This window comes from Leopardus geoffroyi, chromosome C1 (genome assembly GCF_018350155.1).
Source record: "Leopardus geoffroyi isolate Oge1 chromosome C1, O.geoffroyi_Oge1_pat1.0, whole genome shotgun sequence".
Classification (NCBI taxonomy): Eukaryota; Metazoa; Chordata; class Mammalia; order Carnivora; family Felidae; genus Leopardus; species Leopardus geoffroyi.
The window spans coordinates 27,229,668-27,246,812 of NC_059328.1; the positions used below are offsets into that span (position 1 = coordinate 27,229,668).

The following is a 17,145-nucleotide window of genomic DNA, read 5'->3' on the forward strand; positions in this document are numbered from 1 at the left end:
AGTTCTGTGACTGCAAAGCCCAGAAACCAAGCTTTAAGAACAGATAATCCCTTACAGGTGTGCTGTTTTGAAGGGACACATGCACCCCCATGTTTATAGAAGCACTATCAACAATAGCCAAAGTATGGAAAGAGCCCAAATGTCCATCGATGGATGAATGGATAAAGAAGATGTGGTATATATACACAAGAAGTACTACTCGGCAATCAAAAAGAATGAAATCTTGCCTTTGCAACTACGTGAATGGAACTGGAGGGTATTATGCTAAGTGAAATTAGTCAGAGAAAGACAAAAATCATGACTTCACTCATATGAGGACTTTAAGAGACAAAACAGATGAACATAAGGGAAGGGAAACAAAAATAATATAAAAGCAGGGAGGGGGACAAAACATAAGAGACTCAAATATGGAGAACAAACAGAGGGTTCCTAGAGGGGTGGGGGAGGGGGGATGGGCTAAATGGGTAAGGGGCATTAAGGAATCTACTCCTGAAATCATTGTTGCACTATATGCTAACTAATTTGGATGTAAATTTTAAAAAATAAAATTAAAAAAAAAAAAAACAAATAAAAAATAAATAAAAATAAATAAATAAAAAGAACAGATAATCCCTGGCCCCTGAAGCTGTGGGGCTTAGAGGCATCCCAGTAAGTAGAGCAAGCTGACTGCAGCAGGCCCTCCTCTGTGCACACATTACAAGAAGGGGTGCCCTGGGCGGACAACCTCGAGGATGGACCAGGAGGGCTGGCTCTGGCAAGACAGGCGCCCGAGATGCAAATGAATTCTCCTACGCGACAGCCCCACAGTTTGTGCCAGTGTGAAATAGGATTTGCAAGAGAAAAAAAAAATGTTCATTTATAAGAGCAGGCTTTTACCTAAATGATGCCTTCCAGCTGAACAGCCTAAAGCTTCTCTTGCCACCTCCAAATGTGAGCATAAGCAAGCAAGGAGGTTTGGGTTCCTTCCATTTTGCTGACAGAAAGAGGAAAAGCATCGAAAAGACATGTCGTTTGTTTAAATCTCACTGCCAGCCACAGACAGGGCCAGACACCTGTGGGGCTATGCCCCACAGCCTCACCTTCTACCCATGGCCTGAAGGGGAGTTTTGGTATTAGAGGCTTTTAGAAGAAGAGCACAAAAACATCAGACAAACAGACATGTGCAAATCAACAAACATCTCAAAAAAGAAAAATCCACAGAATCTTTCCTCTTTTTCCAGTTTCCTTGTTGTTTTCACATTTTTTTGTTTTGTTTTGTTTTGTTTTAAACATATCCTATTTGTCTCCTATTTCAGAACAAAAGTAAGTTACAGACAAATGGCAAAGGGCAGCTACCCGTTATTCTTTCACCTCAAACAGTCCCGGGCTTCCATGCAAGGATACTGGACCCAATTAGCAGCTGACTACAGGGCCGGGGAAAGAGGCCACTGCCATATGAACATAGGGGAGAAGGAAAGGTGAGTGGAACCAAACAGACTGGATCTTAATGCTAATCAAACCCTCATCATTTCACAGATTGAAGGTTAGAAAAAAAAGAATCACCCCCAATACTGCATCCACCCAAATACTGTGGTTAAAAGTGCAGACCCGAGACCTACTGCCTGTGTGACCCTGGGCAAGTTACTTAACTTCTCTGTGCCTAAATTTCTTAATCTACAAAATAATAGGATTAAATGAGCTACTGCATGGGAAGAGCTCAGAACAGTACTCACAATAATTGTTCAAGAAATAGTAGCTATTATTGTTACTTTTTTAAAAAGATCAACCTGGCCCAAGCTAAATTTCATAAATGCTAAAGCTCCTATATTAGAAATCTAAGGTAAAAACCAACTCACATTTTCATTTTAAGCCAATGAGAAGGTTCCAACCCTGTTGAATGGCAGCTGCCTTTCAATCATCTGGTCTTGAGTCAATGAGAGTGCTAAGTCCTATTTATTTACATGGCAGGTGTTGTGCTAGGACATTTATCACTGTGCCTCTGGTAGTGTCGAAAACTTGACTCATCGCAGATCCAGTGGGGAAGACAGACACCCATGAATGAACTATTGCACCATGGTAGGTGCCACATAGAGGCACCAAGTGCAACAGTTCTGGGGAGAGACATATTCTCTCCTCTTGGAGGAGTCTCAGGACTCGTAGAAAACTGAGCAGGTCACTAAGGATGGGCAGAACTCCAACAGATTGAGTAGAGCATTCAATGAACCATAAACAAAATATGTACAGGTCAAGTCAAAGAGTGGAACAGAATGAGCCCTGACCTGAGGGTTAGAGAACCTAGCTGAAACGTGTGACCCTAGAGAAGTTAGTAAATACACTGAGCCTCATTTTTCTCAGATGTAAAATGAGGATGGTATCATGTACATACAATGTTTGTATGATACTCACAAGTGCTCTGTAACATACAAGAAGTCTTGCAAACATAAAGAGGATGACTCTAGAGTCAGCCTCACACTCTTATTAATAACATCCTATAAAGTCGACACTAGTTCCCAGGACTATCTTTGAATCAAATTCTCTCAAAACGCCCCAAAAGATAAAGATCCTAGAAATCATATTGAAATAAAACACTAGTCAAAAGTAAAGATTTTGAGATCTCATAAGTTGAGGGAACATTTACCAAAGGGAAGGGACAAGATAGGAGTAGGTAGTTTCCTTCTAGATTTTTCCTGAGAAAAGGCAAAGGAAGGTGAGCCGTTTCACTTAATGACAGAAATCCTAAAAAAAATGTTTGGAGATGTGCCAGGTGCAGCTTTGAGAAGGGTTAACTGTGGTGGGTCCTGATCTACTATGCAAGAACATCTGCCCTAAAAACTTATCATTGGTGTGACCACAATCACCACAGGACTCAGAGAACTAATCGAGCCGAAGGCTGTATCATCAACTAAATCTACAATGACTTTGATATCTGTCAGAGTTACTCCTAGAGGAACATAAAACCCACAAGGGAAAAACACAGCCTAAGGTAAACTTGAAGGATCCTAATTTACCTGAAAGTGTAGTTCCCAGGGACGAGCTTACTTAGTTTTAATATGGCCGTATCTTCAGAAATCTTCTCTTCTCTCAGAGGTCCCTTAAGTTCTTCCCAATGGTATTGGACGATTTTATCATCATCAGTGCTTTCTTGACCATAAAGAAACATCAGTTACAACATGAAAGCACTGGGTCTCAGCACTTATCCAGCTTACACAAACTAGGGCAACTACCCAGAGATGTGAGGCTAGGAAAGCTTCATGAAATTACAAACTATCTCTCCAGAGTGTTTCTTCCCTAGGAGTATTGGGTCAGTCTGCCTCTCTATGAATATTCCACTGCGTAGTTATCCAAGGTCTCCAACACAGGCAATCTCTGGTTAAAATGCTACTGTATGAAAAAAGGAAAATCAAAAATTCTCAAACGCATGAAAAGATACTCAGCCTCACTTAAAATAAGAGAAATGCACATTTAAATTACACTTCAAGTACTATATTTTTTACCTACCCGACTGGTAAAGACCAAAGTTTCATAACACATATTATGGGTAAAGGTGTGGGGCAAGGCCCTCTCGCAAGTCATGGTGGACTTATGAGATACACCCTCTCCATAAAGAGTAATTTAGCACAATTTATCTTTGCCCTTGCAGTTCCTCTTTGAGGAATCTATCCTACAGGTATATTTGCACATGTGTTAAATGTCACGCTTACAAGACTATTTATGGCAACGTTCTTTGTAATAACAAAAGACCAAAAATAACCTAATGGTCATCAACAGAGATTGAATGAAAACAAGTATATAGCCATACGACGACATTATACAGCCATGTAATGGAAGGCTATGTAATCATTAAGAGAGAAAAAAAAAAATGAAACACTATTTCATGTACTGACTCAAAAAATTCTCCAACCTACAGAAACAGACATTGTACATAAAAGTGTGTATTATGTGCTATCGTAAAGACTGTATATGTATTTTCATACATATGCATAGAATGCCTCTAGAAAGACCATAAAATAATACCGTTGATAGTCTGGACGAAAACTGGACAGTTGGGAGACAAGGATGGTAGTGACTCTTCTCTTTATGCTTTTACTTACAATTTAACACTGACCTATTAAAAAATATAAAGTAAAATGGTACTATGTGAACCCTCTGTACTTCTCTCATAAGTGCTGCTTCTTGTTCTCCCTTCTCTCTTTGCCTATTCTTCTACCCTCCTCTTCTCGCCAGTAACATAATGAAATGTTTAACCTTGCTAGAGATTCTTCTGCTAGTGCTCTGACTGCATCCGCCAACAGCCGCTATTGGTGCCAAGACAATCAGTGTAATGGGGCCTTAAGAGGTCTCTAAGGAAACCAAGCAAACTCTGGTGAGATGACAGGCCTGAAACCTCTTTCACATGCAGCCAGGACGAGTGGCAGAGATCCCAGAGTCTTCTCATGTCATCCACCAGGGGACACTACTCTGAAGGGTACAATGTTAACGAGCCCGGCCGGGGCATGGAGCACATTCTGCGAGTCTCTCCAGGAGGCTGACAAGAGACTTGTTAGGCAGTGAGGGCCTGGGGAGAGCTCCTCAGTCAAGATCCTCAGTTACTTACCTTGCTATGAGAGGAGGGAGCTTTGTATCCATAGCTAAAAATGGTGACTCTATCTAAGCAAATTTGAAAATCAGGAAGTTTCATACTAAAATAATGCTAAGTATATGCTTAATTCCACTTTCTTACCATCTCAAGAGAGCAGAAGTATTACTTCAAACAAGCCACATGGGGATTTTAAATGGGGTCTGTCTTGTTTTTTACTTCCTAATCATTTGCTTGAGATGGGTAGTCCTCCCATAACATGGTCAAGAAGATGGGCCTATACAGAATGTGGACACAGTTGGCCCTGAATCTTCTACCAGACTTTTCTATCATAGTTCATAGTGAATGCTCTTCTAAAACATCACGTCTAGACAAATACTCACGGCTGCCATCAATGACTGTAGAAGTGGTTGGCAAAGAGATCTCCTGGAACTGTGGTGACACAATGGCAACGGGAGGCCGATTCTTACGAGGCTCTGCAGGAAAATGACCCAGAAGAAATTGGAAGAGGGGCTTTCTAAATTAGAGGAGGAGCAGGCCTATGTGAATGGATTATAAATCTGCTTCCATTACATAATTGATTTATTGGTTGCAGCATCACCAAATTAGAAAGTCACAAGACCAGGCTGCCATTCTACCATAAGATACCTGGAAGTGTTAAACCCTCTTCCAGGCCTGAAGATAGGCTCTGGTGCTGTCTTGTTCATGAAAAGTACTACAGCAGCACAAGCTGAGTAGAGGTGGATAACAAACAAGCTTTGTGCAATAAAGGCCTTGGCAAGCAAACTATTCCTTGGCACGGACTGTGCTAAAAAGACAATGGGAGATTTCTCAACCATCCCTGAGCTGATCGTGTGTGAGGTGACTAGGCCTGAGTGATGGGAGGGTCACAAACCACACTGTCTACTCAAGTGACTGTGAGCTAAAAACCCAATGGCCTTTTGAGAAATAATCCAATGGTCTTGATGTTAAACACATTTTTAATAAAGTGAAAGGACTACCTTGGTTACAAAGTTCAAGGAACAAAGAGAAAATAAAATCTATTACCAACAAAGGCAGAAAATACCATTTTCCAACTTCCCCCAAATTTCCCTGAAAATGCAAAACAAGATACTTTGCTACTGCACTGTAATTTACCAATGGTGGATCAGTTAAAAAAGAATGATGGGATTTGGTTTCCAAAGTGAAAGAAGACTGGCAAGGTTTAAATGAGGAATTTTGTGTGCAAAACCCGTATCTGGAAAGAGATCAGAAAGAGCCAGCCATTTGGCTGATTCTCCTTCTACATACTTCTCCTAAGCTCCTGGCTTTCTTGTGTCTCTTAATCACAACACATGGTCCTCTCTCAGCATGACCTACTTGGAGAAGTAATTCTCAGACAGACAGGCTATCGTTCAGGCCATACTGCACTGGGGGCCGTGTGACTACTGTTTCTCCACCCAGCCAAATGTTCCAACTAGAAAAGTATATACTCTGCCACCTTAATCTTTTACTACATTGAACTAGGAATTGCCCAGTGAACATATTAAAAAAAAAAAAAAAAGAATGGGAAACAAAAACCCCTCAAGTCAAATCTCCCCCTCTTTGGGAATCCTGCAGAGGGAGCAATGGAGACTCAGCCACAGCTGGGAAACACATACCTGGTTTTACTGTCACGTTCACATAGCCTTCCCCATGGGTATTCTGACCATCTACAATCACTCTGAATTCATACAGGCCTGGAGTAAGCTGCGGGAGTGAAAGAAGACAACCACAAAGAACAGCAATTCTATGTAAAATAACACATATATCTGAACTTGCCATGCTGATACTGAACTCTCTTTTTGCACTGTTTCCAAAATGGTGAAAGTAAACTAGCTAAGGAGATGAAACAATGAATTATAAACTAAAAAACCATAGCTTTTAATGTGAATCTTATTACCAGCTGACTCTAGAACAACAAAAGGGAATTCAATATCTCTATACTCCCATTTTCTTTTCAGAAGAACATTAAGGGCCCAACCATCCTATTTCACAGAGTTATGAAATTAAAATAATCATCTGTGCAAAGAAAACCATTTTGTAAAACTACCAAATAGCTCCCAAATATCTGAATATTTTTCCCTCCTGATTTCCACTAACGGTATAAACATAATATAAAGAAAATCACCCACAATCCCACTGTCTTAACACATCAGGTAACTGTATTTCTTCTCCTCCCAATCCTTGACCACATATAAAAAAATAGTTTTTAAGTAGTTCATTCACTCGGCAAACATTTACTGAGAACCAATCATGTACTGGACATTATCCTAGGCTTGGGGTTTAGAGATGAATAAGATAACCGTCAAGGAACTGGACTTTCAGGGTCCAGTTAAAATCAAGGTGTGCATCAAGCTTTTTTGTTATTCTTGTTATTTCATGTCTTTTATTAACCCATATAGAATTCCTTGTCTTCCAGATTATTGAAGCAACAGGTCAGAAAACACTTACCAAAATAATGCCAAAGTGGCTAGTAATAAAAACTCCAGCACCACATTCATCTGAAAGGCACTCCAGATGAAGGTGATTGATTTGGCCATTCTCATCCACCTTATGGTATTTCAAGACAGACAGCTGAACCTTCTTTCTCTTATGCTTATTCTTCTTGGGAGTGGTGTAAGACTTTTTCCTTTCCTTCCTTCTTTTTTTTTTTTTTTAAATGTTTACTTTTGAGAGAAAGAAAGAGAGCAAGAGCACGAGCAGGGGAAGGGCAGAGACAGAGAGGGAGACAGAGAATCCTAAGCAGGCTCTGCACTGTCAGCACAGAGCCTGATGCAGGGCTTGATCCCACAAACCGGAGATCATGACCTGAGCTGAAATCAAGAGTCAGATGCTTAACCGACTGAGTCACCCAGGCTTCTTTCTTCTTCCTTTTCTTAGCACCACCACAAAGTCACAACAGAAGATGAAGAGTGGACTCCTTTTGAATGCTACAGTCAGATAAAGTATGTCCATCTTCCAGTTGCTTGCAAGAGAAGATCAGTCTGTGCTGATCAGGAGGAGTTCCTTTCTTATCCTGAATCTTGGCCTTTACATTTTCTATTGTATCCAAGGGTTCAACCTCGAGAGTGATGATCTTCCTCGTATGGGTTTTCATGAAAATCTGCAACTTGGCGGTGGTTCCACTGCAGATGGTGGATCGGAAAGAGAAACCCGCATCAAGCTTTTTATTATTCTTTCTTCTGTTCATGTAACATGAACACTTTCCTCAGTATAACAGTCTTTTTAATGGTCATTTTAAAGCTACAGAATAGTACATGAGTGACTGTGTCATATCACATAGGCATTCCACATTGTTGAGTATTTGGGTTGTTTCCAGATCTTTATGCTGTGATGAACATCATTCAGACAAATGAGGTTTTTCCTTTCTTCTGAATTATGCTCTTTGAGAACATGCTAACTGACTAACATTTCTGACGTTTTTCTTCTTGTAACGCTTTTATTTCTTGGCTTTCACTTCTCTGTCCACTCCTCATTTCCTTCAGTTTCTTCTTCCTTCCACACCTTTAAGGGCAACATTCCCCAGGATTCTAATTGCAACCTGTTTATTTCTTCACTGTAAGCACTGTCTCTGGATGATCTCATCTATTACCATGGTGTCAGTGTCATTTCTTTGAGGTTGCTGTGAAGATTTATCTCTCTAGCCCAGATCTGTGTCCTGATCTCTAGTCCCTGATCCCAGCTACTTCCTGGACACCTCCACTCAAATGTTTCACAGGTACCTCAAACTCACTCTGTCCAAAAATGACTTAATCATCTGTAAACTTCACCCAAACTTGCTTCTCTTTCTGTGTTCCTCATTTCAGTGAATATCACCACCGTCGCACTGACATCTACCCAGGTGCCTAAGCCAAAAGGCTAGAATTATCCTAGACTTTTCTTCCTCAACACCACCACCCAATTAATTGATCACCAGGTCTAATTGAGTCGACCTCCATATAATATTTCTCACATCCACTCACTTCTCTCTGTTCACATTGCCATCACCTTAGATTTCAACGATCACAGCACAGCTGTTAAAAGCAAGAGCTTCAGGAATGGAAAGTTCCAGTTCAAATCTACCAATTAATAACAGCATGAACTTTGGCTAAATCACTTAATTTTTCTAATTTTTTGTTCTGTCATTTGTAAAACAGATATTAATACCTACATGTTGGGGTTGTTATGAAGATAAAATGAAATAAGTGCATAAAACAATTAGCACTATGTCTGGCACATGGTAGGAACTCAACAGGTGATCTTTAAGTTTTATTTTATTTATTTAGTTTTTTGAAGTGCCTGGGTGGCTCAGTTGGTTGAGCATCTGACTTTTGAATTTGAACTCAAGTCATGATCCCAGGGTCATGGGATCAAGCCCCACATCAGGCTCTGCACTGAGCGTGGAGCCTGCTTGGGATTCTCTTTCTTTCTGTCCCTCTATCCCTTTCCCCCACTTATGCTCACTCTTTCTCTCTCAAATGAAAACAATTTTAAAAATAAAACTTTATTTATTTAGTTTTTTTTTTTTTTTTTTTACTCAGGCTATTACCATCTCACACCTACATTTTTCAACAGATTCTCCATTGGTTTCCCTGGTTTGAGTCTTACCTCCTCTAATCTGCAGGCGGGGTGATCTTTCTACACTGAAAATCTAAATAAGTCTTTCTGCTGTTTAAAACCTTTCAAAAGCTCCCTAGTCCCTATGGATAAGCTTCTAAGTCCTCAGGTTGGTGTAAGACTCTGTGTGATCTGATCCCTGCATCTCTCTGACTTCTTTGTGCCACTGTTCTTCTCGTGCTAGAGGGTCCAGTCACACTAAACCACATGGAATTCCCTTTTTCCCACATTTTCCCTCTAATATTTGGCCCAATGGATATATTGCTTCTCCTGCATGGGGTATCTGCACTCCATCCTTTACCCAGCACTCCATCATGACCAAGCCAGGCAAACTCTAAGAAATCAAACTCCCCAGGGCTTTAATACCCCCTGCACCAACCTAGTGCATCCCCTGTTATAACTGCCTGCTTCTGCTCAGTATCACCCATGAGACTCTATTGTCCTTGAATGTGAAGATTTTGATCAATTCACTGGTAAATCTCCAATGCCTGACACATAACTAGTATACAATGAACAACGGAAAAAAGAGAAAGAAAGAATGAATGAATGAATGAATGAGCATGCTCGGCCAAAGAATATGAACATTTTTATGGCTCTTAATAACTACACTGAATCTCAAAAAAGACTGAGCCAATTTACACAGTCTTGTGGCCGCAAAAAAACTTAGCTTATCTCCCAAATTCTAAAATCCTTATGTTACCCTTAAAAGCTGTTTAGTGTATATTTTCAGCTATCACCACCATGCTTATACAGTCTTCTCACCATAAATGAACATTTGAGAGTCATACACTAACAAATACTGGATGTCAGCCAGACTTTTGGAGGATTCACTTCTGAAAGACTTCCTGATTTAAGTGTGAGCAGAAAATTTTACATTACACATTTTAGAAAATGGTCAGCACCTCTTCCCTGGCCCCACAAATGAGAGGAGGCAAATTCACCTTGGATAGTTTGAGGATCTGGGAATGTTTCCCTTCCATCTCGCCACTGTAGTCTTCGGGATGAGTAATCAGCTGCCAGTCGTAGGTGTAGGTTTCTCCTATAGAAGGGCAGTTACAAAAATCATGAAAACACACACCTACACACAAGGAGGGCAGCCACACATCCTGCCAATAACAAATCTCTTTTAAATCTTGACAAGGATTTAGTTTTTAAGATTCCACCCCAAAGCCTATAGGGAAAACCAAACGTTTTGTTGAAAAAAGAGAGATTCTGCTGACTCAGCTACAGTCAGGGCTTCTTCTACTTTCTCCCAGCAGTGCTCTTTCCTGCCCCATATCCACCCTCCCATTGAGAGAGGCCAATCCTCCCTCCAAATACTGGGTTGCTCATGGTGTGGTGTCACACTGAAAGTACATGCCCTACCAACCACTATAGATGAACTTACTGGGAACAAAGGCCATTTTCTTGCAAAACTTCTTTTGCAACAAAGAACAGCAATGACTTCTAAATAACATGGTTCAAAAATAGCTTTTTTACAGAGTGCTAACAATGCTTGTCTCACTGAGGTCATCACACCCTGGTGAGTTAAAAGAGCTACTTCATTCCTGCTGAGCTAAATAACACACTGCAGAAGATGGTAGGGGATGGCCCATTTAAAACAGGCCCCACTGAAATTAATTAAGATCAAATGAAGCATTAAATGGTCCTCATTTGTAGCTCAGACTATATGACTGAGTAGGGCAAGGACAGAATCCTGTTATCTAAATGGAATCCCTCCTTCGTGAAAGTGGTCTTAAATTTGGGGGAGGGAGGAACTAAATTCATGTCTGGCTAGGGAACGAAGGCTTAGTTTACATTACTACTCAAAAGGAAAAAAGAAAAAAAAAACCTCAAAAGCATAACAGAGAATGGCCAAACCTAATTCCAAGATAGCCTTCATCTGAAGACCAGATTTTATTTTATAAGCCTAAGATACGAGATCTATTACTCTTCCTTCCTCCCCAAAATACTAGTTTTGTGTTGGCCAGCCGTCAGCCCTGCGCAGCTCTCACAAATGTATTATGCAGAAGTCAGGTTAGGTGAGAAGCAGGAAAGCAACTGCAGCAGTGGGACTGGTGCTAAGAGATGACATTTCTTCCAACTGTAATTGGAAATTTTTTTCCACACAGAAAACAGACTCACACCAGTTTGGGAACCGACAATTTTATAGTATCTAAGGCTGGCAATGCAATTTCAAGAAAGGACAATATTCCTAGGACAGAAAAGCTTGGGGGATGCATTATGCCTTAAAGCCCAAAATTTGCCCAAGGGCAGGAACAACTGAGGATAGGTCTGCTAGACAGAATGCTGGTTTAAATGATTCAGGGCAATGGTTTTCAAACCATGCCTCCGAACCCCAGAGAGATCCTGAGAGGCGCTTCAGGGACTGCCACAGGAGATGAGGGGGAGGAAGAGTAGGCAGAGCTGGTTCTGTTCATCTGTCCTCAACCTTTGAAAATCTGAAACCATTCATCTCATGTATCTGATAAAGGCTGAGCAACTCATGGAGAGGAGAGTTGAAAAGAATCTGTTTCTCGGGGTGTCTGGGTGGCTCAGTCAGTTAAGCGTCCGACTTCAGCTCAGGTCACGATCTCACGGTTCGTGAGTTCGAGCCCCGCATCGGGCTCTGTGCTGACAGCTCAGAGCCTGGAGCCTGCTTCAGATTCTGTGTCTCCCTCTCTCTCGGCTCCTCCTCCGCTCATGCTCTGTCTCTCTCTCTCTCTCTTTCAAAAATAAATAAAAACATTAAAAAAAAAATTTTTTTTTTTAAAGAAAAGAATCTGTTTCTCAACCTATGTGGTTTGGAATACTGATCTACAAGGTGACAGCACCTCACAGACATGAACATGCAAACAGGGGTTAGACAAGAAGATAAGGCAGAACTCAGCTGCTTTTACAAAACAGTGGAGGCAACCACAGCTCAAGGCTGTTCTCTCCTCACCTCCATCTTCAAAGGCCACCCAATTCATTCACCTTAACTTACCACCAGAGCGGGGAAGGAAAAAGCTTCTCTGGAGGAAGTTGGAATGAACTGATAATTTGAGGGCAGACATATAGAACAGAGAGGGCATTTAGGTTCTGGAAAAGTACTTTTGCATAAATATGCTATTTGGTATTAGGCCTATTAGAAAGCAGGACTACTGTACAGGACAAGAGTACATGTACCTAAAATGGGAGGACTCCAACCTGAATCCTAGAGTAGGACATTCTTCTTGACTCACTTTTAATGAGGGGAACATAAACCCAATGCAACCATTTTCCATCAAAGTATGCTTCACTACTGTCAAAGGAAGTTTTAAGAAGCGCATATATGTTTCTAAGTCAAATTCTGGTCTATCAACATATACTTCAAAGGTGAAAGGGATACTCATAGTATAAAAGTTTTCTTAAATACTGAATGAATCGTTCCCTAATTTATATATTTTATAAATCTGAATTTTATTTATCACATTGGGCTTGTCTTTTTTTTAATGTCAAATCTATATTAGCAGTAGTCTTGAATAACTTTTCTACAACTGCTATATCTACTATTTACTAGTTGTTTGGACAAAATAAATAGGTTAACCTAGCCTAAGTTTCTTCCTCTTTCAGTGGGTACAACACAACCTCCGTTTAATGAGCATCTGCTATATGCTAGGCACAGATGAAGCAAGTCCCTTGTATGCCATCTCATTTTGCCCTTAAAATAACCTCATAAAGTAGAAATTATCCTCATTTTACTAAGAAATAAATGGAAACTTAGAAATAATTTGCTTAAAACCACTCAGATAATGACTGGCTGAGCTGGGATCTGAATCAGGCTTGACATCAAAGCCCATGATCTCAAACACTACATTACACTGCCTCTCGCATCAGATAAATATTTGTGCATGTGCACACTATATCCTGTTCTCACAGGTCTCTTGCAATGAGTAAATGAGTTAAGGTATGTAAATATCATTATAAATTAAAACATTATCCAAATGTAAGGGGATGTTTTACCTTCAAGTGGTTCTTGCAGAACAAATGCATTTAACTGAACTTCATTTTTAGGCAGGGTGATCTGGACACTCTTTCCAGCGGATACCACCAGCTCCTTTATAACTAGAAACAAAGAAAATATACAGGACATAAGAAATTAGATCCAGACTATCTCATTTCTCTCCCTCCTTTGGGGCCCAATTTGTTTTATAAATAATATTCTGCTATTTCCTTTATTTCCTCATTATTTATCTACTTTCTAATCCCCTGAAATTTGATTCTGCCCCCACTTTTCTCCTGACAAAGATCTTTTGAGGTCATCAACAAATTGATCCTTAGCAAATCCAATAGTTCTTTCTCAACTCACATACTTTACTTCTGTGGCATCTAATAATGCTGACTGCCTCGTTATTAAAACTCTCAGTTATCATGACACCATATTGTTCTACTTTTATTCCTTTTTCTCTGAGTTTTTCTTCACTGTATTTTAACTAGTCTGTCCCTAAGCCCTCTTTATATAGTACTTTCCATAGAGTTCAATAATTAAAGTTCTACAGTGTCTCAAGGATCATCTTTATGCTAATAAATAACCTTCTAATAAAATACATCTGTAACATTCCTGGAAGAAATGCCAAATATTGATCATGAAGCTAACCTTAATAATTTCTTTCTATTCCAATTGCTACAACCATAGACTTAGGTTATTCCAAGAATCTTAACTGGTCTTCCCTCTGCTAACACTCCCCACTGTAATCTATTCTGTCTTCTTCAAATACTACCCCCACCATGTTACTCTCCTACTTAAGACCCCCCACTCCCACACCATGTTCGAGGCCAACTCCTAATCTGGCATTAGAGAACCATTATCATCTGATCACACCACCTCACCTTTCCTACCCAATTCTGCCTCAGCTGTATTCATTTTCCCTCTTGTGCTCCATACAAGACATGGTCTACTCTTGGGGACTTTGCTAATGTTACTTCCTTCAACTGGGCTATATGTTTTCTTTATTCTAAATCAGTACTTTGTTTCTAGCTTAAAGCCAGTCTTCTCTCCAAGAAATCTTCTCAGACCATTTCAGTTCAAACTTACCTATTTCCTGAACTACTTCAGCATTTCTGGAATACCCACATCAGCTAATAGCTATATACATACGCTATTCATACTATTCAATAACTATCTCATACATGTCTAGGTTTCTCAACCTTGACATTACTGACATTTTGGACCAGATAACTCTTTGTTGTAGGGGGTGGGAGGAACTGTCCTACACACTGTAAGATGGTTAGCAGTATCCCAGGCCCCCACCCACTAGGTGTCAGTAGCAACCCTCCTCCATAATTGTAACAACCAAAAATATTTGCAGGTTATCGAGAACTACTATTATATAAATCTTATTTCTCTGACAATAATTGTCATTTGGCATGACACCTAGGAATTAGAGAGCTTAAAGCAAACAAATGGCTGGTCCATCCATATTTCAAGACTGGGGGTCTTGAAACAAATGGCTGGTCCATCCATATTTCTTAGAAAACATGAAATTTGAGATTTATCTGCTTGAACACTGAACTTGGGGAGAAAGGAAATCTTCCTTATGGAAGTTTCAGCATTTAGACACCCTAAGAGGTTGAATAAGAATTCTCTGAAGTGACTTTCAGAAAGAGAAAGAAAGAAAGAAAGAAAGAAAGAAAGAAAGAAAGAAAGAAAGAAAGAAAAGAAAAGAAAAGAAAAGAAAAGAAAAGAAAAGAAAAGAAAAGAAAAGAAAAGAAAAGAGAAACCATTATACTCATAAAGAGTGTAATGGACAAAAATATAGCATTGCTCAAACCCTTCACAATTACACCAAAAATTACAGGCATTCTGCCTGAACACAAAAATTACTTTAATACCTCAGGAGTGAAACCCCAAAATTTCATGTTATACCACCATGAAAGAAGACCCTAGGAAATCAAAAATCAGCAAAAATTCATTTTCATTGGCTTGGCTTCACCCTGTTGCCTTTTCAGGGGATAAAGAATTAGTTTCCTTGATTAACCACTTCCTCCTAATACCTTAGAACAGCACTCATGAAGCACAGACTTGTTAAGGCAACACTCCTTATAAATTTCCTTCCTATGGGTTGCTTAAAAATAAAGATGCTGCTGAAATCAGAGAGACAAAGAACTGACGTACAATCAGACATCCAGAAGGCAAATAGGTACGTAGATCCAACGGTCTTCCCACTGGCTTCTGTTTGTTTGGTTCCTTGAACATTACTTAATTGAATCTTATGCCTTTTAGTCCCCAACACAGTGGAATCTGGCTCTGGGCAAAAGAGCCTCATAAATTCTCATAGGCTGGGGCCTGCTGAGAAAAAGGATGGAGAGCCCCAAGTCCTCTGATTACAGATACAATGACAGGATTATTATTTTTTCCCCCTAATCCACAGCACTTAAAAGTCATGCCTCCCTCCTTTTCTTGCAGTAAAGGGGACACTGTGATCAAACGCTCTACTTTTCATATCTTATCTCCAAGGACAGAAGCAAAGGGCCTCACCTGGGTATGGTGCTGAGGTGCTCTGGAAAGAGGCCTGGGAGGTAGGGAGGTAGGGAGGTAGGGAGGTAGCATAACTGTAGGAGGGAGCCACTGGCAGAGGGGTAACAATCTGGATTCTCCCAGGGCTTTTTATGTGCTGAGTGCTAGGCGTAGCACCAGGATCCTCTGATGTCTCAGGCTGGACTGACACATTCTTTGACCAACCAGGAGTCTCCGCAGTCAGGACTGTGGTTAAGGGACTGGAAATTACAACGGCCTTGTGGACCTAAAGAAATGCAAACATTCGCTTGAATAGGCAAAAGTTATACAGCCAGTTTTTAGGTTATGTCTCATAAAATAATTACATGTTAAATGTTTTTATGAAAAATGCAAAACTGTCAAAAATATTAAAGAAACTAATCTCGCCACCCAAACTGGTGTTCAAATGTTGTTGTCAGTCTTCCCAGTCTTTTTTACTATGCAAAGAGGTTTGCTTAAAACAAAATAGTCATAACCATTCTATGCATACTCTTTTACCTTCTTTTCTCAACATTTACATTAAATCTTTCTACAAATACTTCTTAAGCACTTATGGAACAGGGGCTGTGGATCCAAAATATAAATAAGACAGAATAGCTGTGCTCAACAAGTGCACGGTCTAGTGGGAGAGAGAACAAAAAACCTAACAAGCCAAAATGATAAATACACCTATAAAGGTTACACTGAACCCAAAAAGCATGGTCTGAAGAGTACTTATCTCCTCTCTTGAAGAGGGAGCATGTGAAGGACAGTTTCAATAAATAAATAAAGGCTTTTTCTAGAGGACCGTCCTAAGCTGAGTTTAAAAAGGTAAACAGTTTTTTACTAGAAAAAAGCTGAGGGGAAAGAGAATATAGGTACAGGAAATGAGATTAGCATGGCTTGTGTCGGGAGCTGAGAGTCATAAGCAAAGTGAGAGGCAGGAAGTAATGGAGGATGAGCTGGAAAGACTGTCAAGAGCCAGACTAAAGAAGACACATGCTATTTTAAGGTGCCAGGTAGTGTTGAGCAATTACAGTGTTATAGACAGGGAAATGACAAGGTCAGGTTTTTGTCTTAAATGGATCATTCAGGTTGCTGCATCATGTAAGGGTTTGAAGAACTAAGACAACAGCAGAAATACCACTTAGGAAGGTACTGCATTCATCCAAATGAGAAATGATGAGCGGCTACACAAAACTGGTGGTATGGATTTTTTTTAATCAACTGAATTGAAGTGTATTTTACAGAAAGTAAACTGCATGTTTTTAAAGTGTATAGGACTATGAGTTTTGACAAGGGTATATACCCAGGTAACCACAATCAAGAGAGAAACCACTTCCGTCAGCCCCAGAAGTTGGCTCATTCCCTTTGCAGTAAATTCCTGCCTCCACCCTCAGGCTCACGCAACCACTGATTTGTTTTCTGTCTCCATTGGTTAGTTTGGGCTTTCTTATATTCCATATAAAATGAATCTATTTCTGGTCACGTACTATTT

At 40.0% G+C, this 17,145-nt stretch overlaps 1 protein-coding gene and 1 pseudogene across 10 annotated transcripts in view; both read right to left on the reverse strand.

Annotated features, from left to right (window-relative positions):
- The window catches only part of KIAA0319L (KIAA0319 like), a 97,561-nt gene that overhangs the window by 24,031 nt on the left and 56,385 nt on the right, over positions 1 to 17,145 (reverse strand). For all 10 annotated transcript variants that reach the window (XM_045476679.1, XM_045476673.1, XM_045476671.1 and 7 more), the window contains 6 exons: positions 15,651 to 15,915; positions 13,136 to 13,237; positions 10,114 to 10,211; positions 6,196 to 6,283; positions 4,939 to 5,031; positions 2,988 to 3,120 (listed from right to left, as the gene is read on the reverse strand). In XM_045476679.1, coding sequence (XP_045332635.1) covers positions 2,988 to 3,120; positions 4,939 to 5,031; positions 6,196 to 6,283; positions 10,114 to 10,211; positions 13,136 to 13,237; positions 15,651 to 15,915 — 779 coding nt within the window. The remainder of the gene's footprint in view (positions 1 to 2,987; positions 3,121 to 4,938; positions 5,032 to 6,195; positions 6,284 to 10,113; positions 10,212 to 13,135; positions 13,238 to 15,650; positions 15,916 to 17,145) is intronic.
- On the reverse strand, positions 6,291 to 8,878 carry LOC123597594 (annotated as a pseudogene).